Source organism: Protopterus annectens, chromosome 8.part1 (assembly GCF_019279795.1).
Source record: "Protopterus annectens isolate FY-2018-M chromosome 8.part1, PAN1.0, whole genome shotgun sequence".
Lineage (NCBI taxonomy): Eukaryota > Metazoa > Chordata > Ceratodontiformes > Protopteridae > Protopterus > Protopterus annectens.
In genome coordinates, this window is record NC_056742.1 from 270,714,816 (window position 1) to 270,739,641 (window position 24,826).

The 24,826-nt window shown below is 43.1% G+C and overlaps 1 protein-coding gene across 1 annotated transcript in view; it reads right to left on the reverse strand.

Moving 5' to 3' along the window:
• Nucleotides 1–3,032: 3,032 nt before the first annotated feature.
• The window catches only part of GPATCH1 (G-patch domain containing 1), a 780,183-nt gene continuing 758,389 nt past the window's right edge, over nucleotides 3,033–24,826 (reverse strand). Inside the window, exon 18 of the mRNA XM_044081593.1 lies at nucleotides 3,033–3,184. Within this exon, the coding sequence (XP_043937528.1) occupies nucleotides 3,033–3,184 (152 nt within the window). The remainder of the gene's footprint in view (nucleotides 3,185–24,826) is intronic.

Below are 24,826 nucleotides of genomic sequence, written 5' to 3' on the forward strand. Positions count from 1 at the left end.
ATGCATGCCTCCTAATAACTGTGCCAGTCATGGCTGATCTAAAGGAAGCCTCCAGTGCATCATAGCCACATTTTAAAGAATGGTTAGTAACCTGCTGTATGTTATGTACCATTTCCTGAACATACTTTTTATCTAAAGATTCTTCAGAGGACAGCTTTTTAGTCAACTGGTCAAGCATAAACACTTGATATTGAATCATATGAAATTGGCAGTTCAAAGCTCTAGCTGACAAAGTAGCAGAGGTGTAAACTTTTTTACCCCATCTCTAAGGACCTGGATTCCCTTTCAGAGGGGAGGGGGTTTTTAGAAGAAGTAGCTGCTACAGCTTTAGGGCCCTGGGAGATAGTCTCTGGATCTGCAACAGGAGCCTTATAGAAATGGTGATGAGTGTCCGGGACCCTGTAGTACCTATCGGGCTTAGCAGGAGCCGGAGGTAAAGAATCAGGAGCAGTGCAAGCATCATTAAATGCATCATCAACAACAGAAAGAACTGGAGGTATAGCTAAAGGTCTATGTTGTGGCAAATGTAGAAAGGTCCTAAGCCTCTTTCTAGAGTCTGAAATCTTGGCCCTGCCACTGAAATTGTTCCCTCATAGCATGCAAGGTTTCCCCAAAGGAAAATTCCTCAGGAGGAGAGGCTGAAGGATGGACTCCTCAGCATCAGAATCTTCGTAAGGGGAATAAGAAGCCTCAGGAGGGTCTGTATGTTCGAGTCATCAGAAGAATCATCTGCGGATACTGGCTCAGGGGGCTCTGCTCTAGGTCTCTTTTCTGGAGGAGGGAGAGAGGCCCTGTCAGGATGAGGCTGGGCTCCACGGATTAAAGAGATGAGATCCTCAGCCAAAGAAAGCATGTGGGAGCTGGTGCTGGGCCTGTGAGAAGGGGGCTTGGCAGGCACAGGTTTCGTTGATTTGGCTGCTTTAGCCCTGGCAAAGGCCTTAATAGACATAGCTGGAGGAGGCCTAGCAGCTCCACGTGCAGGGGTTGAAACATCCAGGGGAATGGTGTCTGATAAATCCTGTGAAACCGCAACAGAAGGTTGGATTTCAGAGGCCGTCTCTACCAGGCCAGAAGAGGCCTCAGTGGAAGGCAAGTTATCGGCTGAAGAAAGAACCGCTTGCTTGGTTTCGGCCGAAACCGAGACACTCGTGGTTTGCTTAACCGCGGTTTCGGCCTAAACCGCGGACCGCGAGTGTCGGTCCTTTTCTTTGCGTTTTTTAATAATTTGCGTAGTCGGAGGATCCGACGGCATAATGTAGGCAAAATCAGAGCCGAATATCTGTTCAGCAAAGTCCGACCGACGTTTAAGCGTCCGTCGGTTAAAAGAAGAACAGGCTAGACAAGCTGCTACGTCGTGGTCTGTATGAGGTATTTGTTTCCCACAAGATAAACAGTTATTAACTTTCTCTGACATCGGCTGAGGCAAGAAAGAGTCCCCAACGGGGTACTTAGCTTTATAGAAGTCTTCGAAGAAGTATTCGGTAGTAGTAATCTCTGGATCTGACCGACCGGCACTTGCGAACAGCTTCTGCTTCGGGCGCCACGCGGCAAGAAAGACTGAGGAAAATGGCGTCGGCTGATGCCTTTATACCCGAATAACTGCCGCGATGACGTCGGGTGAAGTGCGACACCAGCCGAAGCCAGACCCAGACTTTGGAATCCGGCCGACCGAAGGGCTGCCTGACGACAGGACAACCCATTTGTTAAGACTGCAGATGCATCCTTGAAGGACATCTGCTGAAGTATCCTAAAAACAGAAAACTTTGAGACACCCAACATGTCCCCAGGGCAAGTATGGTGACGGCTTTACACATGTTGAATAGAAAAGCTATGCCAGTTCCAGTTTGTGGGCCGTACAAGTTCACCAAAGTCATTATAATACCCCAGTTCACTCTAAATCTATCAAGTAATTTCTGTTCTGCAAATTTCAAGTAGGTTATTCTCTACCAATATTTCCTTCTCTAAGGTCAATAAGCACCATTCAGTGTTCTTATCAATAAATAAAAACAGATGACAGACTATCAGTCTCTTACTACTTGATGCACAATCTGCCTCTCACTGCTCACCAACTGCCTTGGAATAAAGTATGCACATATGGAAAATGCAATACACACATAAATAGTTATAAATTCAGTACCCTGACATTAGGTATTAATTCACTATCTGATGGCCACTAGTGTGTTATGAAATAAGCAACAATCACTTTTCTGCTAAATATCTCATTTAGTTACTTGGTGTCAGCTAGATCTGATTCATGGAGGCCTTCCTAAAGCACCGATCATGCCCAAGCTAACCCACGTTTCAGCAGCATCCTAGCCGGATAGCAGTGACCTTCAGAAGCTACTTCTCTCATCCCTGGGATAGGTGAGTTGTTTCTGTCCCTCAAAAGCAGCACCATGCAACAGGGGCCAAGGAGACACAAGTCAAAGAAAGTTCTCACTCTAGTTGAGCAGCACAGGTATGTGGAATCATGAACCACAATTAGGCTCAGCATAGCAAGGTACTGACCAGTGTTTGCTGGTTAATGACAGAAGTGTAGTGCAAGCATGAAAAAAATGTAACCTAGCCAAGAATGATGGCCTGTCAACCTCTGGCTACTGCCCTCATTGCTAGTGCTCATCTCGAGGGCTCCATGAGGTAAATGGGTTAGGAGGGTGGCCTAATGGTTAAGGTGTTTGCCTTACAAACACAAGGTACAGGGTTTGAACTTCACAGGGGATAATTGGTTAGGTTTAAAATGTCTCACAAGGGCAGTTAGCCTAGTACTAATCTATGAACAGTGAGAGGACTCTCCTCACAGGATGATACAGGTAGCTAGGACTTAACTGCCACACTAGGTAGGGCCTAAAATTCTGCAAATCAACCACAGACAAATACAACAATGACAAAAATGTTATGCATGGCACACATACAAGCAATATTACAACAGGAAAAAGAAGGGAAAATACATGGACTAAGGCTTACATAATTGTACATAGGAGAAGAAGGCACAGAAGATGAACATAAATGTTCTCAACTTTGTTTTCAAATACCTAAGAATAAAATGCTACCTTTTTTTCTTTCTTGTGTTTGTGTTCTTTTTTGTTCTTGTGCTTTTCTTTGCGTTTCTTCTTATGTTTCTCCTTCTGACGCAATGACACTGAATCTGGCAGTGGCAAAGTGTCACTTGTTTGTGGAGAAATACCTGAAGAAGGAAAATCATATTAATATGCACTCTGTTCAACTAATTTCTCTTGTAAAAGCTGCATAAAGACATTGATTGAATATATGTAATGCATGTGCATGTGCAGTATGAAGACAAACTCAAATTCCCAAGCAATGGAAAGTTATGAGACTGAAGAGATGTTTCAGAAGGAATCCGTTTTGAGGGTGAAATCTTGGTTAATTTACCACAAAGATGACTTTCAAGAACAGTGAGTGATGTTCTTGCTCACAAGTGGAGGAGAGTGTCTGCAAGCTCGGTAAGAGCAGTATGCCATTTATGCTGTCTCATTTCAGTCTGATACAGCCATCGCTACTACTTTTAATCCAACATTGAGGTATTATAAAAGTCTACCACTTACTGTAAACCTGCACATTGTACAATGCTTAAAGATCCCCCTTAGTGGGCTACAACTCATTAGTCAATGACACACCACTATGGAAGCCCCCAAGGCTGAGGTCACTATTACGGCTACTGGAAATTAACATGCTTGCTCCCATGACAAACATTCAAGACCAAGGTCCAATTACAAGTTCTAGTCCAACTTTAGTAGGAAATGATAAAGAAAAAGAAAAGTAAATTTAAACCTTGTAAGAGGTACAAAACTAATGTAACCAAAAAAACAGGCAAAGTTTATCAAACGTTGCAGTGTGCCATTTTAATATATAACCAAGCTATGAACACCATTTAGCTGTAAATAAGGACACCAAAAAGAAATTCTTTAAATATGTAAATTATCAGGAGAACAACCATCTCTATACTGGCCACCTTAATATCAGATGGAATGGTTACTAGTATTCCAGTCAAAAAATGGCATATTTGTTCTGCCAACACTTTATTGATTATAAGATATATAGTATATTTTATTTTTAGCTTCCATACTTACCTACAGTTATCTAAATTCAGCTTTTGTTCATTTTTGTCTTTCTTCTTGTCCAATAATTACAAGAAGGATGGTTTTGTCTTCCCTTAAAAAGATGAAGCCAACCAGTGCTATGGGACCTGACATTATTTCTGGACACTTTCAAAAATAACAACTTAGAAGCCTGGTGCAAAAACAGCAAATAATTTGTGAACGAAGACACCAACAACTAGCACAAATTGTAAAATTTATTTAATGCCTTCATCCACATTAGAAGGACTTTTACAGAAACTTATTGTGAAGAAGCCCTTCTAATTTGGATGAAAATGCAGCATAAATTCTACAGCTTTGTGCCAGTTGTTGGTGTCTTCATTTGTCAATATTTCATGACAGTTTATTCATCTATTGGCTGATTCAATTATTTCTCCAATACTCTATTTGATAAATTCAATTTTATAGGACTGTGTTGTACCTCCACTATGGAAATAGGTCTCTCTTCCCTTAGTAGAGGCTTTTAAAGATTTTTGTTTTTCATAGGGCTGTTTAACCTTGTCATGTCTGACACATTTGCCTATAAATACAGATTTGATATAGTAGTAATAAACAATAGATCCATGAAAAGCTTTTGATACCCTACTACAGGATGTCATAATCAATAGTCTCAGTTTGCAGGGTATCAGTTCTCACTTGGTCTACTGGATTTGCTCAGGGATAATTTGTAAGAAGCAAAGGGCTGTACTTCATGGTCATACCTCAGAACTGACTACTGCATATTTTGGATTCCTCCAAGGGTCAATGATTGGGCTTGTTTTACTTAGCCTTGTTTTTTTTTTTTCTTTTTCATCACCATCAAATTACTGGATGGTAAAATATGTCAATGACATAAAAAGTACAGATTTCTAAGAACTTAGCATAACAATAAATGTTCTACTGATCACTGCTGTGGTAATACTAACTGATGGGATCTCCTGCTAAGGACAGCTGTGCATCTGGTCAGCATACAAAAGCCTGGATGCCTTTCTCGCATTGTATGTCCAAAGTATGACCTAAGCCTGAAACTGGGAGGTACATAAGGGAAATATGACCAAGTCTGCAGATGACTGCAAGCTGGCCGCTATCTTAAATTCCCCTAGTGATGTGAACATCCTCCAAGAGGGCCTTACCCAAACTAATGACTGGTGTCAGAAGCATGGCCACAAACTGAATGTCAAGAAATGCATCATTATCCCCTTTGGGGAAAATGTCATCCCCACTAATTATCACATTAATAACAATGTACTAAGGATGCAATCAGTCGTGAAGGACTTGGGCACCCAGGTTGATAGCAACCTGACTTTTGACCACCATGTTGCCTCCATTGTATGGAAATCTTTCTACATAGCCCACCTCATAAATAAGGGTATTTCATCCAAGAACAAGGAGGTCATAACATTCCTGTACTCCTCCCATATCAGACCCATTAACGAGTACAATGCCCCCTTTGGCATGCACCTTGCCAAGCACATGCAGCAGCTGGAGAGACCACAGATGTTCCTGACCAGGAAAATCCAGGGTCTCAAACACCTATCCTATACAGACAGGCTAAAAGCCCTGTCCCTCTACTCAGTCTCATACAGACTGCTCAGAGGTGACCTGTGTCTGGCATACAATGCCTTTTCAGACCCAGCTTTGATGGAGTTGTTGCATATCCGTAAGACAAACTCCACTCACGCAAGCCGCATGCAAGGCCTTAACCTGGTCTGTGACATTAACAGAACTTGTTGATGGGATAGATTTGTGTCCCAAAGACTCCTCCATCTGTGGAACAGACTCCCACTCCATGTCAAGCAGAGTACCTCTCTAGCCCTCTTTAAGAGGAACCTGGATGACTGAATGGGAAACAGAAAATATAACCCTGGGATCCCACCTGTGTCCCTGCTGGACAGGGGAAACAGGTGCTGACTTTGAGGGAACATGGGCAAAATTCTTGGGTGGGCTTATAAGGGCCTCCAGGCCAGTAGCCTAGTATCATCCTATGAACCTACGTTTGTCACACACCAAAAAAATTAAGCAGAAGGAGAGGCAACTATTATATATGTCAATGTCCTACAAAGAGAAGGAAACTATCCACCTTGGCCAGGAAAAACAAAACAAGTCCAACTAGGAGGAAAAGGAAGTGAGATGTAATATTACAACGGTGATCAGCAGGACATGTACTGCTATGGTAAGCTCTTTCACAAATGTACTATGCCATTCCAAGATTACTGTTGCAATATGACTAACTGAAGCTGATCAGAAGAATGGAAGAAGGAAAGGGTGTGGTCCAACAAGCACTAAAGGCTGGACTTAGCAAATCCTATTCTGGCTCTAGAAAACACATCCAACTTTTAATGCTTAGAAAAAGTGTAAACTGAGGAACATGTAGGTGCCTCAAGAATCTCTCTAACATCCAAACCCTTGAAAAAATGGTCCAGAAAAGGTTACTGCCAGAGTAGAATGAGCATTGATGGAAGTGGGAAGCTGTTTCCCATGAAGAGCAACAGATAAAAATGGCTCTGGAAATCCAGGATGAAATGGTTTGCTTAGAGTCTGGTAAACCCAATTTCTTTTCTTGAAAGGACACAAAACAAATAGGCACATCCAAAGAAGTCTTTCCTGTCTGTTTTGAGGAGAAGCAAAGAATGAATGAAGATTGAAGAAATGGTTCAGAGATAACTCATTAACCATTTTGGGCAAGAAGGAAGCACTGGTTCTACGAGAAAACCTCTATCTAGAAAACTAGGAAGGGTTGAACCACCGTCAAAGTTTGTAGCACAGATGCTCTCTTGACAGAGGTAAGAGCTACTAACAAAACAGTTTTCCTAAATGTTAATGGTCTCACAAATATATAGACAAAAAAGAAAGAGTAGTGAACTATGTTAAAAAAATGTACAGTGCAAATAGCTATGCTACAGGAGACACATTTGGAAAGAACTGAACATGTGAATTTGATAAAGAAAGGCTTTCAGGATAGTTATTCAGTGGAATACCCGGGACAAAGGAAAAGAGGAGTACTTATATTAATTGCGAGACACATGTATTCCACCTAAAACTGCGGTAATGGAGCCTAAGAAAATTCTGGGAGAAATAATCAGCTTTCAGCAGGGAATATTACTTAAAGGTAGGGACTGGAATATGACTTGCAGCAGTGATGATGAAATTGGAGGGCCCGTAAGGGAAAACATAATACAGGAGGGCAGATTTTTGAAGATATTTTTTGAAAATATTTGGTATGAAAGATATGAATTTAGTAGTAAGAGTTCGGAGTGAATTTAAATATTATTCCCAGAGGTACAAAAACCGGGCTAGGCTAGATGAAACTTACATTTCACAGGAACATGTGCATTTAATTGAAAATTTTGCTGTGCATCCAATAACTAAAATAAAAATGCAGGGTAACAAAATAAAAAATGAGACACTGGCTCTATCCTACATATCTAGTGAAGAGAGCAGGAATGGGCAATGGAAATTAGTTATTTGAGAAGATAGAATTTTCATTTGAAAATATAGCTAGGGAGTTGTATAAAATGAAAGTGGAGTTTAAAAATAGGGTGGAAATAAAAGAAAGAGCGATATGGTTAAGAAGTAACAGGAATTACTTAGAGGGACTGACAAATATTAAAGTATTGCAGAAGAGGGGGAATCTCTCAAAACAGGAAGAGGAGCAACTGCAGAATGCTAAATGGAAAATAACAGAATACCTTGAAAATATGCATGAGTTTATATCTAAAGGAGGTAAAGACCCATGAGATCCAATACTAGGCCCATTTCAATCCTAAACCATGATTATAAAGTGTTTATGTCTATAATGGCTAAAAGAATGGCAAAGGTGATGCCAAAATTCATAGATATGGATCAGCGTGGTTATGTGGAGGGGAGGCAAATATTAGACAGCATTAACAGAATACTGATGATCCAGAGGGAACCAGACTGCAAGAAAATACCACTGTTGTTGTGGGTCTTGATGCAGAGAAAGCATTTGACAGAGTAAGGAGGGACTTTATGAGCAGAGCAATGGAAACGTTTGCATTCTGCATTCCCTGATAAAAATTATAAGGTTGATTAGAAGTATATATGAGGGATCAGAAGGAAAAATTAAAATGGGTGGTTTCCTCTCTCATAATTTCTGTTTCAGCAAAGGAACCAGGCAGAGGTGTCTTCTTTCCCCTTCGTTATTTCCATTATATATAGAACCATTGGCAAATAAAAGAAGGGACTTAGAAATTCGGGGATATAATTGGCATGGCAGTCAAGAAAAGCTGGCTGTGTTTGCAGATGATGATATTTTATAACTGATGAAACCAGAAAAAGGACACTTCAGTGTTGTGGAACATTCTGAGGCAGTTTTAAATCTTTTTGGGATACAAAATTAGTGAAGCCAAAACAAAGGCAAAAGCTGTAATTGATGTACTCACAAACAAATTGGTTCAACAGTAACCATATAATGGGGACATGATAAAATGAAGTACTTAGGAATATGGCTTAAAAAGGATTCTGGTGTGGCAGCTACGGATATGTGGGAAGAGACGAAGAAAGAAGTTATGTATTACCATAACGTTCCATCTGTGTTGTTGATCTTCTTTCATTCATCACTGATGGGTACGGTTCCGAGCCCTCGGAACTGAGTCTGCCTATACCAAGCTCTCACCAGCCAAAAACTCTCGAGCTAAGCTTCTACCCACAATGCTCTTCTCCCTGTTACCTCAGATCGAGTTTGCCCATGTTGTACTAGTAAAGCAGAGGCCATTTCTGCGCAAATGCCCTAAGTCACCACTTGGGCCCAAAGTATCCCCCAGCAGCCTTTGGCGGGGAAGGAGGGTGGTAAGTGAAAGAAGATCAACAACACAGAGGGAACATTATGGTAAGATATAACTTCTTTATCTGATGTTGTTAATCTTCTTTCCATTCATCACTGATGGGACAGAATCCCCAGCTACCTCGTGAACCTTGGATGGCCCTTATGGAAGAACATTCCTGAGCACCACTGAGCCGAAGGCAGCTCTCCCTCTGGAGACCACATCCAATCTGTAATAACTGATAAAGTGTGGGGCTTAGCCCAAGTGGCTGCTGCACAGACATCATCCATAGAAGCTCTGGAGTGGAAGGCTACAGACGTTGCCATAGATTTAATAGAATGGGCTTTAACATTCCGTGGCATAGGTTCTTTCGCAAGTGAATAAATCTAGCATATGCAGTCCCTTAACCATCTTGACAAAGTGACCTTGGAGACAGAGTTTCCCATTCTAGGTTCAGAGAAGGAAATGAAAAGTTGGTCAGTTTTACGTATTGCTTTGGTCCTGTCTAAATAAAATCTCAATTGTCTGTGCACATCCAGGGAGTGTAGACAGTATTCCCCTTTATTAGAAAAATTTGGGAAAAATACTGGCAAATCAATGGACTGATTGAGGGAAAAGTCCGAAACAACTTTGGGGAGAAAAGATGGATTTGTCCAGAGTGATACTCTGTCCTTGTGGAAGGCTAGATAGGGCCTTTTGGTGCATAATGCCTGAAGCTCAGCAATTCGTCTGGCTGACATGATGGCTACCAAAAAAGGGATTTCCACGACAAGAATATGAGGTCATACTTCACTGCAGGCTCAAATGGAAGTTGAGTTAAAGACTGGAGAACTAACGTGAGGTTCCATGGTTCTATAGGTTATCTGATTGGGGGTCTAATGTGAGGGACCCCTTTGAGAAATGTTTTGCATAACCGAAGTGAGATGAGGGGAGAACCAGCCAACTCATTATGATAGTTTGAAATAGCCGCTAGATGTATTTGTTATGGTGGAAGCTGCGGCTCCATCTTCAAAGAATTTAAATAGGTATTGTAAAACTGCTGTGACTGGAGCCGAGTACGGATCTAGCACCTTTTCCTTTGACCAAAAAGAGAACCTTTTCCATTTGTCTAAATAAAGCATTCTGGTGGATGGTTTATGAGAGGCCAGAATGATGTCACGAACAGGTGAGGTCATCCTGCCTGGCGATCAACGGAAGTGGAGAAACCAAACTGTCAGCTTCAGACTGAATAGGTTAGAGTGACTCAACCCTTGGGGGTGAGAAATTAGGTCTGGAAGAGGGTCCAGAACCCACGATCAACATAACAGATGAGGCCAAAGGAAGGGGAACCACACCCGTTGAGGCAAAAAGGGGGCTAAGGGGATCAATTTGCATTTCAACTGAATAGCTTTCTTTATTAATTGGGGTGTCAGAGGAATGGAGGGATAAGGCATATAGCAGTTCCGTGGACCAATCGTGAATCAGAGTATTCCTCGGGGACTTCCCCTTTGGGGGGAATAGGAGAAAATAGCTACTGCATTTGTTGTTTGATGGGGAGGCGAACAGGCTGCATCGCGGCTGACCACAATGGCTGAAAATTTCTGCCTCTATGTTGGGACTGAGGGCCACTCGTGAGGCAGGAGAATACATCTGCTCAACTTATCTGCAATCACGTTGGAAATCCCTGGGATATGCATTGCTATCCGAAAGCAGTTAGAAGCTATCACCCAGTGCCACATTCTCAAGAACTCTCGACACAGGGGATAGGACTTGGTTCCTCCTTGTTGATATACCAGACTACTGACATGTTGTCTGACTGAATTGCAGTCATTCCAGAAGGAAGAACAGGTTGGAATGCTTGCAATGCTAACAGCACCACTCTCAGCTCTAGAACGTTGATATGCAGGTCGGCCTCCAATGTGGACCATGTGCCTTGGACTGTCTTTGCCTGATAATGGCCCCCACCCTATCAGGGAAGCATCTGTGGTCACAATGGCTTTGGGTTGAGGGTGCTGGAATGGACCGCTCCAAAGTTCTGAGTCTGGCCTCATCCACCAGAGAAAGTCCTGCTTGCAAGAATTGGTTATCTGGATTTGAAAACATAGAGGATGGTAATTTGGAAACCATTGAGAGAGTAGAAGCCAGTGGTGTAATTGCATTTGCAGCTTCGCAAGAGGCACTATTGGTATGGCAGCTGCCATGGATCCTAAACTCTGAATAACCTCTCTCGCTGAGAGTTTGATTTGACAGAGTATCCCCTGGAGTTGGAGCCTCAATCTCTGAAGTCTGTGAGCGACACCAGATAAGAGTGTGTGTCGAAGACTGCTCCAATGAATTCTATGTTCTGGACTGGAGCAAGGTTGGATTTCTCCCAGTTCATCGTTATCTCCAAAAGTTTCGCCAGGGAAAGAGTGTACTGCAGGGTTTTTACCAGATGATGCTTGGTGGGGGTGGTAAGGAGCCAATCGTCCAGATACAGAAACAAAACTGTAGAACCAAAACACAAGGAAACACTGAAAACAAGATACCACTCAGGAACAAGGATGGGTCCAAAAACGAAGAACAGCCACACTGGAGTAAATGTCCAAAGTATTTCTGAAAACTGCTTAATTTGTTTTAAAAAAGGGTTCTCACAGTTGCTACATAAGCCCTGCTTTTATGCAAATTTGCTCCTGTTATAACACAACTCCACAGAGTTTGGCGACTAGCCACTGCTGTACTATCTTCAACTGACCAATCCAAGGTATCTGCGCATAGCGTATCTTTGTGCAGCACTGCGCAATGGAGGTAACCATTGGCGGTATAAGGCGTCCGTGCTCCAACTGAGGAGTCCCTTATTTGCAATTAGCTGCACGGACAGCACCTCAACTGAGATTTCTAAAGCATTTGCCACTTGAACTGAAATCTCCTACTCCTTAATAGTCTCGTACTCCTTGACAGCCCCAACAGTACAGACCCAGCATTAAGACCCCAACTAAACCACACCCTTCCTCATTAAAGTAAGCAAATTTACACCTACTATTATGGATGATCAGTTCTCTTCCGTTTCTCCCACCAGTCTGATTGACATAGGTATCCTGAGGCACTGTAGGAATTGCCTCATGTACACTGACAACCCACTACTTCTAAACCACTCAAGCTCAATTTGTGAGGGATGCATATACACTAAGAATTTGGAATCTTTGCTCCCTCATTCACAGAACAGGGACACTGAAAAGAATTGTCAGCCCACATACTACACCCTCCTGCACAAACCACTCTCTCAACACATAAAACATCATAAGTGGAGGTATTCACCAGAAATTTACCTAAACACCAGAGACCTCCGAAATACAAACATGCTACACCCTAATACAGTAACTACAGCACTCAATACACACAAAATGTACAGTTGTGTACCTACCATAAATGTAGATGTTTGAGTGTATTCATTGTTGCAGTCATTACACTTAGGTTTATCCTGCTGGCAGACTACCCGCAGTCGGCCTGAATTCCAAAGTCCTGGTCCGGCGTCGGTTGCTGTCGCTTCTTCCTGACGTCAGTGCGCCAGGGGTATAAAAGATGCAGCCAACACCAGTTTCTTCAGTTTTTCTTGCCCCAGATGTCAGGTGCCCCCAAATTGGTAGGCTAAAAATTTATGCCAATAAGCATGCATGCAATAACATAAACATTTCCTTCATCTACAAGCAAATACACTACCTAGGTTGTATAGGATAGAGAAGTACAGATAAGCCCCAGCAAAGAAAAAGGGGGATGGTGGGCGGGTAACCTGGATTGCAACAGTGAATACACTCAAACATCTACATTTATGGTAGGTACACAACTGTACTATGTTCATCGTGTTTCACTGTTGCAGTCATTACACTTGGGTTGAATCCCAAAGCTGAGGTAGGGTGGCTGTGTCTAAACAGGATTAGGAGAGGCTATAAGGCCCTGCAAAACTGCAGTGGCAAAGCCTGCTCTGGATTTAGAGTAGAGAGGTAAATGGTAGTGCTTGGTGAAAGTGTGCACTGAACTCCAAGTTGCAGCCTCTAAAATGTCTTTGGTTGGTACCCCTCTGAGGAAGGCTGCTGAAGTGGCTGCTGCTCTGGTAGAATGTGGCCTAATGCCCTTAGGAATTGATTTGCCATGTTGTGAGTAACAGAATCGAATGCAGTGGCCTATCCATTTCAAAACAGTCTGCTTAGAGATAGGCTTTCCTTGTGATCCTGCAGCATATGCCACTAAAAGTTGCTCAGTCTTTCTGAAAGCTTTAGTTCTGTCCAAGTAGAAACGTAGTTGTCTGTGTGTGTCCAAAGAATGCAGGAGTCTCTCACCCTTATTCTGTGGGTTTGGATAAAAAGTAGGCAAATTAATGGTTTGGTTAAGGGCCACACAGGACACTACCTTAGGCATGAATGTCGGGTTTGTTCTCAGAGAAACCCTGTCTGGATGGAAAGTGATAAAAGGTTCCACAGCCATAAGAGCCTGTAACTCTGAGACTCATCTTGCAGAGGTTATTGCTAGGAGTAGAGTTGTTTTCCAAGATAAGAACTTTATTTCAGCTGTATTGGCTGGCTCAAAAGGTGGCAGTGTGAGTTTCTCCAAGACATAACTGAGGTCCCATGCAGGTATTTGTGCTCTCCTTGGAGGTCTTATGTTTTTGGCCACTCTAAGGTACTGCCTTAGCAATGGATGAGAAAAAACAGTTGGTTCCGTATTGTACTGAGCTGAAATGGCAGAGGCATGGATTTTAATTGATGAGAAGGATAGGCCTTTGTCCAGCATCTCAGTTAGGCATTGTAAAATCTGAGGAATATTTGGTACAAGCGTGTCAATTCCTTGTGCCTGGTTCCAAGCATAGAATCTCTTCCATTTTTCTGCATAAGATTTTCTGGTACTTGGCCTCCTGGCCTCCAAAATAACATCATCACTACTTTAGGGAGAGGTGTGTTCTGAATGGATACATTATTCGCCATGCTGCCAGATTTAGGGTCCTGAGTTGCTGTGCAGGATCTGATTGTTTCGTTGGGTCAGTAAGTGAGGAATTAGAGGCAATGTGCAAGCTGGGCCTTGAGACAAGCTCTTTAGGACTGGGTACCAGTGCTGTCGTGGCCAGTCTGGGGCAATCAGAATCATTTTTGTCTTTTCTTGTCTGACCTTTAGGAGTACCTTGGGAAGGAGAGGCAGAGGAGGAAAGGCATATACTGTTAGGGTTTTCCAACTGAATGATAGAGCATCCACTTTCCATGCTTGCTTGTGATCAGTCCTTGTGCAGAATCTCTGTAGTTGGCAGTTGTGAGGGGAGGCAAAAAGATCTATGTCTGGGCATCCCCATTTCTTTGTTATCATGCTGAAGACTTGTGGATCCAGTTTCCACTCGTGGGGATCCGTAATGTTTCTGCGTAGTTCGTCTGCCAGAGTAGTTTTCTTTCCTGGCAGGAATTGTGCTTGCAGATGTACTTGATAAGTCAATGCTGTGTCCCACAGAGTCATGGCTTGTCTGCAGAGGGGGTAGGAATGTGTGCCTCCCTGCTTGTTTATGTACCACATGACTGTAGTATTGTCCGTCCTTATTAGTAGTTGTCCTGGATGAAGAAGGTCCTTGAAAGCTGTCAGGGCATTATGAACAGCTAGCATCTCTTTTTGATTGATATGAAGATGCATTTGGCTTGAGAGCCATGTGCCCTGTATACATTTTCCTGCCATGTGGGCCCCCCAGGCATAATCTGAAGCATCTGTTGTTATTGACTGCTTGGCAGTGGGTAGGTTGAATGGCTGTCCCTTGTTGAGGTGACAGGTCTGTGCCCACCATCGAAACTCCTGTTGAAGGCAAGGAATGAGGGTAATCAATGTTTCCAGGCTGTGGAAATGTTGAGTCCAAACGCTTTTTAGATACCATTGTAGTTTCCTCATATGCAGCCTGGCATATGGAATTAGCAGAATGCAGGATGCCATGAAGCCCAAGGCCTGCAGAATTTTTCTTGCAGATAACTGGGTCTTTGTTGCCAACATTGTGAAGTGAGAAGTCAGTTGCCTTTGTTTGTCTGGCATGAGATAAGCCATCTGGGCAGTTGTATTTAAGCTTGCACCCAGGAATATTATCTCTTGAGAGGGTACCAATTTTGATTTCTTTTCGTTTACTGTGTACCCTAGGCAAATCAATAATCTTTTTACAAATGCGAGGTGCTCTAGTAGAATGTCCTTGTTCTCTGCTTGAATAAGGCAATCGTCCAAGTAAGGATATATTTGAATTCCTCTTTGTCTGCAATATGCAATTACTGGTGCCAGGCATTTTGTGAATACCCTGGGCACAGTAGATAAGCCAAAGGGCAGTGCAGAGAATTGGTAGTGCATTGAGCCAGCTGTGAATCTGAGGTATCTTCTGCAAGATTGTCTGATTGGTACATGCAGGTATGCCTCTTTTAGGTCCAAAGTTACAAGCCAAGCCTTCTTGCCCAGCATGGGCAGAAGCTGCTGCAAAGTCAACATTTTGAATTTTGGGACGTCCAGAAATGTGTTTAGAATAGACAGGTCCAGTATTGGTCTCCAGCCTTTGTCCTTTCTGGGTACCAAGAAAAGTCTTGAGTAAAATCCTTGTCCCTGCTCTTGCTGTGATACTCGCGGAATGGCCCTCATGTCCATGAGGGATGAAACTTGCTTTTGTGCCTCTGCCCATTGATTGTGTGGCAGGTCTGGCATACCTTTTGCCCTTGGCAGTGTGTGAAAGTGGAACCTGTAGCACTGGGATACTATATTCAAGACCCATTTGTCCTGGGTGATCATGTGCCAGTTTTGAGATAAAAGTGCTAGTTTTCCCCCTAATGGGAATGCCAAAAGATAAGTGCTTGGTGCTGGCAGAGGAAAGTTATTGGGACTGTTTCCTGTATGGCTGTGATTTGTCTTATCCGCTTTTGGAGGTAGAAGCGCCCCACTGTTTACGTCTGTATGAGCTCTGGGGCTGGGATCTGCCTCTAGGGCATCTGTATCTGCCTCTTTGTGGTTTGTCTGACACTGGAAAGGACCAATTCTTTGTAGGCCAGTTCCTGCTAAATCTGGGTGGCTGTACCTGTAAGAAATCCTTTACTGTTTGCATAGATTTCGCTTCGTCCTCCATTTTCTTCAACACCTCCTCTAACACCAAATAAAGTATCATGCTGTAATGGAGCATCTAGTAATTTTGCCTTAACATGATCAGGTAGCATCTGTTCCTTTAACCAAGCATGCCTCCTAATGACAGACCCCGTAACTGCGGCCCTGCAAGAGGCCTCTAGAGGATCAAAACCACATTGCAATGCATGCTTTCCCACTTGTTCAGTTGCATGCAATAAATCCTGCATTTCCTTATTTTCTGCAGAATCAGTATTTGCTAACATTTTCTGTTTTAGCAGTGACATTAAGTATTGCTGATATTTAAGCATATGAAATTGACAATTTAAAGCCCTCCCAGCCAAAGTAGCAGAAGTGTAAACTTTTTCCCCCATCTGTCTAGTGCCCTAGAATCCCTGTCATAGGGGATAGGGTTTTTTGCAGTGGAAGCCTTGACCCCTTTGGGACCCTGAGAAACAGTTTCTGGATCAGCAGAAGGGTTTTTATAAAGACATTTATGTGAGTCTGGTTTTACAGGGGCAGGGGCAGGGGGCAAAGAGTCAGGAGAAAGGCCGGACTCTGAAAATACATCATCTACAATGTCTAACACAGGGGGAATAGCAAGAGGCCTGTGCTGAGGCAGTAAAAGAAAATCTTTAAGCCTTTACTTTGATTCTGAGTAGTCTTGGCTCTCCCAGTGGAAGTGCTCCCTCATGGTATGCAGGGTTTCCCCAAAAGAAAAATCCTCAGGAGGAGAGGCTGAAGGAATAGATTCTTCAGCATCAGAATCCTCATAGGGAGGAAGAGAGTATTCCTGCTCCGAAGAGGAGTCAGAGGAAATGGAAACCTGACCTGAAGATTCATATTCTGTCTCCTGCCTAGGCCTCTTATCAGGAGGGGGATGGGAGCCCCTGATTAAGGTGATTAGGTCTTCGGCCATTTTGAGCATCTGTTTTTTTAGGCATGGAAGTCTGTCCAGGAGAATGCTGTACTTGTTTCTTTGTCTTTAGAGTTGCTTTAGTCTTTGTTTTGGAAGCTGAGGTAGGTTTTACATATAACTGTGTAGGTCTGAAAACACCCTCAGAAGCCGATGCCTGCTCAGCGGCTCCAGACCCATCTAAGGGAATCATTTCAGAGTGTCCAATACCTTGAGTATCCAGAGGCCTAGCTGGCTCCACATGGGAATCGGCAGCAGCCTGTGGCTCTGAGGTAGCGGGCATCAGGGGCTGCGAAAGTGCCTCACTGAGAACCGGCGACTGGCTTAGCGGAAGCCTCGTCGGTTTTGGACCTCGGATGCCTGTCCTTTTTCTTTTCCTTGCGCTTTTTATAAACTCCGGCCATTGGTTGTTACGACGGCATTATATAATTGAATCTTCAGCCAAAGTAATGAAAGGCAAAATTGTACCGACGCTTAATAGTGCATTGGTTAAATCTAGCACAAAACCGACAGCTAGCAACGTTGTGATCAGGGCCTAGGCAAGGAATACAGTAAGAGTGAAAATCCTTATGAGGTACTTGCTTCCCACAAGAAATACAATTGTTAACTTTTTCTGACATCGGTCTGGAGCAAGAAAAAAGTTTCCCCAACGGGGTATTTAGCTTTAATGAAGACTTTGGATCTAAAATTCGATTTTGAAAATCTCAGGAGTCGGCCGACCAGCACTTGCGAACTGCTTTTGCTTCGGGCACCGCACGGCAAGAAAGACTGAAGAAAATGGCGTTGGCTGCATCTTTTATACCCCTGGTGCAATGACGTCAGGGAAGAAGCGACAGCAACCGACACCGGACCAGGACTTTGGAATTCAGGCTGACTGCGGGTAGCCTGCCAGCAGAATAACCCAAGTGTAATGACTGCAACAGTGAAATACACGATGAACATCCACAACACAAGTGTCTCACTAAACAAGCCCTAAGGCAAAGCACATCTAAACCAAATTTTTTTGTCACAGGCGACTCCACAGTGAGACACAAAGATGTCCCACTCACTAGGCTGGACAAGGAGAAGGATGCAGTCAGCTGTCTATCGGGTGCCAGGATCCGCCATATCACACACGCATTCAAGTCTCTCCACAACCTGTACTGTTATGACTACATCATAGTTCATGTCGGTGTGAATGACTTGAGATGTACCTCACTGCACTATATGAAGAGAGACATGACTGAGCTCTCTGAATATGTGTCTCATGAGGTTATGTCCCTAGCCTTGAGCAGCATACGACCCTCACCTAAGATGATACCACAGTATAAACAAAAAAAGATCAACTTCAAAAATTTGCTTAGTTTCTGGTGTCATTCTATGGGGATCCAGTACCTGTCAGCCTGGGATGACATGGTAGAGAGACAATGCTGCTTTGCCAAAGATGGTCATCTGTCACCTCTGGGATTTTGGCTACTGGCTAATAAGACTTTTGCCTCCCCCATAGTGCCTTTTTTAGGCAATGTCACAACAACAAAATTCCCAACATAAAAATATCTTCAAAAAGCAACCTCAAGGTTATGCTGGTAAACACTAGAAGTCTAAACATAAAAGTGCATTCACTGGAAGCACCCCTCACCTTAGAAAATGCTGACATATGTGCAGTCACAGAGACTTGGTTTAAGGCCATGCAAAGCAGCCTGGCCATACTGGTTATAATGCCTTCCACACATTCAGAACACAAACAAAGTGTGAGAACTAAAGGAGGTGGAGTATCAATATTCATAAAAGATAAATACACCTCTAGATTGGTTAAAAAAAACGATTCACTTGAACTAATCTAGGTCCAATTGACTGTAGGTAAGGTCTCTCTCCAAGTTACTGCTAGTTATAGGACCCCCTGCATGAACCAGGATACCCATACTGCATACTTGGATTTACTTGAATCGTTCAAGATACAACCAAACACCCTGGTTTTAGGTGACTAACTGCCCATCCATAGACTGGGTAAGTTATATGTGTTCTAACACAGTTGTCCAAAAGGTTCTTGGAATTCATCAACTCCAATGCCCTGGATCAGTTGGTTGACACCCCCACAAGGGGCCCAAACACTCTGGATCTGTGCTCACCAACATGGGTGATCGTTGAACCACCCCCAAGTGTGCAGCCCTCCCTGTGAGGTCTAATCAGTCTCATTAGAATTAATAATAACATCTGACCTCCTATTAGCAGCAACTAGACTAAAAAAGTTCTCCAAAGCCAACTGCAACCTTATACGTGATGGCATTAATAGCTTCATAGCCCCTGCCCTCACGGATCTCATGAACACCTATACTGGTATTTACACCAATGCCTTCTATAAGCAACTATACAAATGTATTTACTCAGCTGTATCTGACAGGACCAAAACAAAATCCTCAAGAAAGAACAAGCCTGCTTGGTGGACATCTGCCATTATTTATTTTATTTATTTATTTAAATTTGTTGACCGGGAGTGTCCGACTGGAAGTAGGTCCATTTACAGCGGAGGCCCGGGGAGAAAAGCTCCACAGTAAAATAAAAAGACAGTAGTTACATTGGATTACATAGCGATTAACAATTTAACATAGCAATTACTTACAACATATTTACAGATGAAGAACATAGTACATCAGTAGACAACTAGAATCTTTACCTGTGAAGTACATAACAGACATTAAGAAATGTTACAATGAGAAGTTCCTGCTGTATAATAAGTACTAGGCTTATGAGCATCTGAGCTTGCTATAATCAAGGTAGTTAGTGGAGTGGAAAGAAAGGTAGTGGTTGGATGGGGTGGATGATATTAGAGTGGGAGTTGCAAGGGCATAGCCAGCATGTTTTTAGGTGCACTTTTAGTAAAGTTTTGAAGTGGGTGCATGATGGTACGGAGGTAACTGTGGGTGGGAGTGAGTTCCATAATTTAGCTATGGCGCAAGAGAATAGTGCTTCGCCAGCAGAGTTATTGGCTTTAGTGATCTGCAAGTGATTTTTGTTGCTGATCTTAGTGGTCTGGTGGTGCGATAAGGTTGGAGTAGATTCTGGAGGGATGGGACATTTAGTAGATGGTTTACTAGTTTGTGGGCGAGTGAGAGTTGATACCACTGAAGGAGGTGAGGGAGTTCAAGCTAGCCCAGTTCAGCACTTGAGAGAGAGTGGTGACTACGGTAGGATGCTCCTGTGGCGAATTTGGCAATTTTGTTGTAGCAGGTCTCTAGCTTGCATAGATCACATTGCCTTAGGTTGGTATATATTGGAGAGGCATAAAGTAGGGTGGAGATAAGGTGGGAATTTGCTATTGAAATCTTTGCTGCTTTGGTGAGAATTTGCTTATTTCTGTATGACGCTCCTAGTTTTTGTGGACTTTTTTTATGGTCATGGATATCTGAATGTCAAATTTTAGTTTATTGTCTATTTCCACTCCTAGCAATTTGGTGTGTTCAGTTGGTTATATAGTGGTGTTGTCTTTTGCTGTGATGTTAGAGTGAGAGTTGTTTTGAGTATGTTTGGTGGGTTGGAAGATGAGTAGTTTAGTTTTGTTTGGGTTGAGTATTAATTGGGCATCGGATAACCATGTCTCAACAGAGGAAAAGGCTTCCTGTGTGACTTTTTGCAGTTTGGGTAGGGACTGGGCTGAGCAGATGATGGTTGAGTCATCTGCGTATTGTATGAGTGTGCCATGTTTGGTGGCAGTGGCTAGATTATTGGTGTAAACAGAGAAGAGTAGGGGTCCAAGGATGGATCCTTGACCTTAACAGGTCATACAATAAAAGAAAGAAATTGCTGTCCAAGTGCAGGGAAGGAATGGTCTCTGAACTGGAAGCATTCCCTCCTTGGCTTAAACAAGCAAATAAGACACCTCGTAAGGCACTCTAAAGCTAACTATGAATCCAAATTAGCCTCCATCGCTAAGGACAACCATAAGGCCTTCTTTAGCTAAGTCAGAAACCTTAAAGGAAAAACCCAGATCTGCACAGAACTGGTTCTTAATGGCACCACATTTACTGAACCCGTTGAAATAAGACAACCTGCTAGCTGACGGGTTCAATGAAAACTTCTCCACCCTGTTCCCACCTCATATCCCCCAAAAGCATCCCTACCACCTGCCATCCACCTAGCATCTCTAAGCAGCAGGCCGTAAACGCTCTCTCCAAAGCCAAAATTAATGCTTCTATGGGACTTGATAATATGCCAGACTGCATTCTAAATGGATTAAAACAGGAACTAGGTGCACTGCTCTGTACTCTTTCTAACTACAGTTTAAGTACTGGTTTTGTACCTGCTGAATGGAAAACAGCAACCGTCATCCTGTTACATAAAGGAGGCTCCTCCAGTGACCCTGGGAACTACAGACCCATAATTCTGACCAGCCTAATCTGCAAGGCTAAGGAAGGAATAATCATGGACCTTATCAACAAAGATATAAGAGACCTCCAAATGCTCAACCCAACCCAGTTTGGCTTCTTTAAAGGGAGATCCTGCCTCTTGAATTTGGTGGACTTCTTTGAGACAGTCACCAAAGCCCTGGATGATGGCAAATCCATGCATACCGCTTACCTGGACCTGGCCAAGGACTTTGACACTATTCTCCACTCATGCATCATTGATAAACACACCCAGCTGGAGATCAATCTGTATAATGTCAGGTGGGTCGCAAACTGGCTCAATGATAGAACACACACACACAGTCAAAATAGGTGACTCTACCTCCACCAGCAGACCCTAACTAGTGGTGTTCCACAGGGATCAATTCTGGGGCCCCTATTATTTGGGATCCACTTCTCGGATGTACAAGCTAAAACAAAAGGCCTATGGCTGACAAAGTTTGCTGATGATTGCAAGCTTGGTGCAGTCGAGTCCCCAGACAATAGTAACATCCTTCAAGGGGGACTTACACAGACAAATGACCAGTGCCAAAGTCATGGGCTAAACCTCAATGCAAAAAAATGAACCATCATCCCCTCAAGCAAGGGCGACGTCCCTGCAGATTACCACATTAATAACAACACCCTAAGCACGCAATCAGCGGTGAGACATTTGGGCACACACATTGTCAGCAACCTTTCCTTTGACCACCATGTCTCCACAGTGGAAAGAAAGGCTTTCTATGTCGCCCACCTCAAAAGTGAGGGCAATGTATCCAGAACAAAAGAAGTTACAACTCCCCTGTATTCCTCACTCATCAAGCCAATAACAGAGTATAATGTTGCCTTTGGTATTTGCACCCGCAGCAACTGGAAAGACCTGAAAGGTTTCTTAAAAAGAAAATTCAGGGTCTTCAGCATATGTCATACACTGACAGACAGAAATCACTGTCACTATACTTTGTGTCTTACAGACTACTCAGAGGCAATCTCTGCCCTGTATACAAAGCAATCTCAGATCCTGCTCTAACGGAAATGCTGCACATTTTTAAATTAAATGGTATAAGATGCACTCGCTCTAGGGAACTCAACCTAGTATGTCACATCAACAGGACTTGATGGAGAGACAGATATGTCTCACAGAGGTTACCTCTACTCTTAAACAGACTTCCAATTCAGGTGAGGCAGAGCCCCTCACTGGCCATATTTAAGTGTAATTTGGATGACTGGATGGGAAACTGCAAACTCACCCCATGAGTTTCACCTGTGCCCTTTTTGGACAAGAGCAGTAGTTGTTGACTTAACTCTGTTTAATACCTTCATATTTTTGGGAACATAGATAGAACCCACTTGTCTGAAGTGATCGCCTTCCAGGCCAGAAGAGGAGATAGTCTTAGGAAAAAGGGATCCTGGCCGAGGGAAAAAGGAGAAGGCAAAGATAAACAGTCAAAGTATGGGGTTTATCAGGAAAGGAAAACTTAGACCCCTTACGGTCTTGAGCCGATCTGTCTTGAAATCTCTGCTTGTTAGTCCTTTTGGAGTTGTTTTTTTTCTCTTTTACGGAAAAGGCCACCTTTAGCAGGATAATTCCTCTGAAATTTAGGCACAGGGAAAGGAAAATGTTTCAAGACATGTATAACCCTCCTCTTTTCCTGCATGGTCTTCAATAAACCCACAGCAGCAGATCAAAAAAGATGTTGTCTATCAGAGGAAGACATAACAACTTGGCCTTGAACATCTTCTGTTAGGGATTAGAGCCCTAACCAATATCTACAAACTGCAAACCTTGAAGCAGCCACTCTGTAAGATGCATCAGCAGCATCACAACTGCACCTGAGTGTCTGGCCACCTGAGAGGCAGAATTAAGGAAAATTAAAGCAGAAGACTTATTATCTGTCAATAACTTCCCCTGGTTATTCAGAATATACAAAAGATACTTTGTCATGTGAGTCTGATAAATTAAAAGCAATAATGATCAAGGTAGCAAAAGCATACACCTTTTTTTCCATACCTGTTCAGGACCCTACTAACCCTACCTGTAGACAATAAACTGAAGGATGGTAATAGTTTAGTGTGTTTCTCTGCAGAAAGTGAAATTACAACATGATCATGAGGATTCTTGTAATGAAACTTTAGATCTTCATGAACATTATAAAACCTATTCTAGTTTCTTCGGAGCAGGATGCTGGGATTCTGGGTTCACAAAAGCATTAGCAAAGGTATCCATTCAGGACAGGGTGATTGGCAGAAGGCTTAGGAGTATCAATATCCAAAAGGCATAATATCTCTGCTGTTCATCAGTGATTTTGGAGCCTTCCCTCTTAAAATGTTGCATCATTCGGACAACTGTATCTTTAAAAGACAGCTCCTCTAATGAAGAATCAGGTGAGAGGGTATCTTTCTTCATCAGAAACCACAGCCACTGGGTAGATCTGTGAAGAATAAGCAAAAGAATCCTCATCTGAATCCTGATCTTCCTCCTCAGAGGAAGATTCCTTCTGTCTCAAGGGGTAGAAGGAGGGACAGCAGCTGTCACAGGCTGAATAAAATGAGAAAGCTACAAAGATATCAGGACTTTAAACAGTCCCCCAGTAAAATCCTGCCATTCTTAACATGGATCTCTCATCACCTGAGTTGAGAAGTATGCTTGGTCTTCTGCTATTTCTTGGTAGAGATGTCTCCCTGAACATAACATGGAGACTCACAGCCCTGACAAAGTTATCTCTCAGGCCCCTGCCTGTAAATGTTTAATTTCCCAAAGCTCTGCTTACACTTACGAAGGGTATCAGAACTTGTCAGAGATTTGGGATGCATGGCTAGGCTTAAAAAGGCCCTTGTGGTTGTTAGCCTACTAAACACCTAAGAAAGTACAGTTTTGTACCTACCATAAATGTAGATGTTCGAGTGTACACCCTGCTGCAGTCATCACACTTGGGTTATCCTGTCATCAGGCGGTCCCGCAGTCGGCTGGAATTCCAAAGTCTTGGTCCGGCGTCGGTTGCTGTCGCTTCTTCCCTGACGTCAGTGCGCCAGGGGTATATATAATGCAACCAACGCCATTTTCTTCAGTTTTTCTTGCCCCAGATGTCAGGTGCCCCCAAAAAGGTGGTCAGTAATTAGTACCAAATTGAGTAAACTTGCACAAACACAAAATCCCTTCAGCTATAAGCAAATACATCAGGAAGGTATTGAAGAGATTTAGCCAGTAGGTCAGAGGGGATGGAGGGAGGGTAACCTGGACTGCAGCAGGGTGTATACTCGAACATCTACATTTATGGTAGGTACAAAACTGTACTATGTTCATCGTGTTACCCTGCTGCAGTCATCACACTTGGGTTGAATCCCAAAGCTAAGGATGGGTGGAGGTATCAGAGGGTTAGAGGAGGCTAGAAGGCCCTGCAGAACTGCAGTGGCGAAGCCCACCCTGGTCTTAGAGTAAAGTGGTAAGTGATAGTGTTTGGTAAAGGTGTGTACTGAACTCCAAGTTGCAGCTTCAAAATCTCCTTGGTTGGAACCCCCCTGAGAAAGGCTGTAGAAGTAGCTGTTGCCCTGGTAGAGTGGGGCCTAATGGTAGCAGGAACTGGTTTTCCATGATGGGTATAG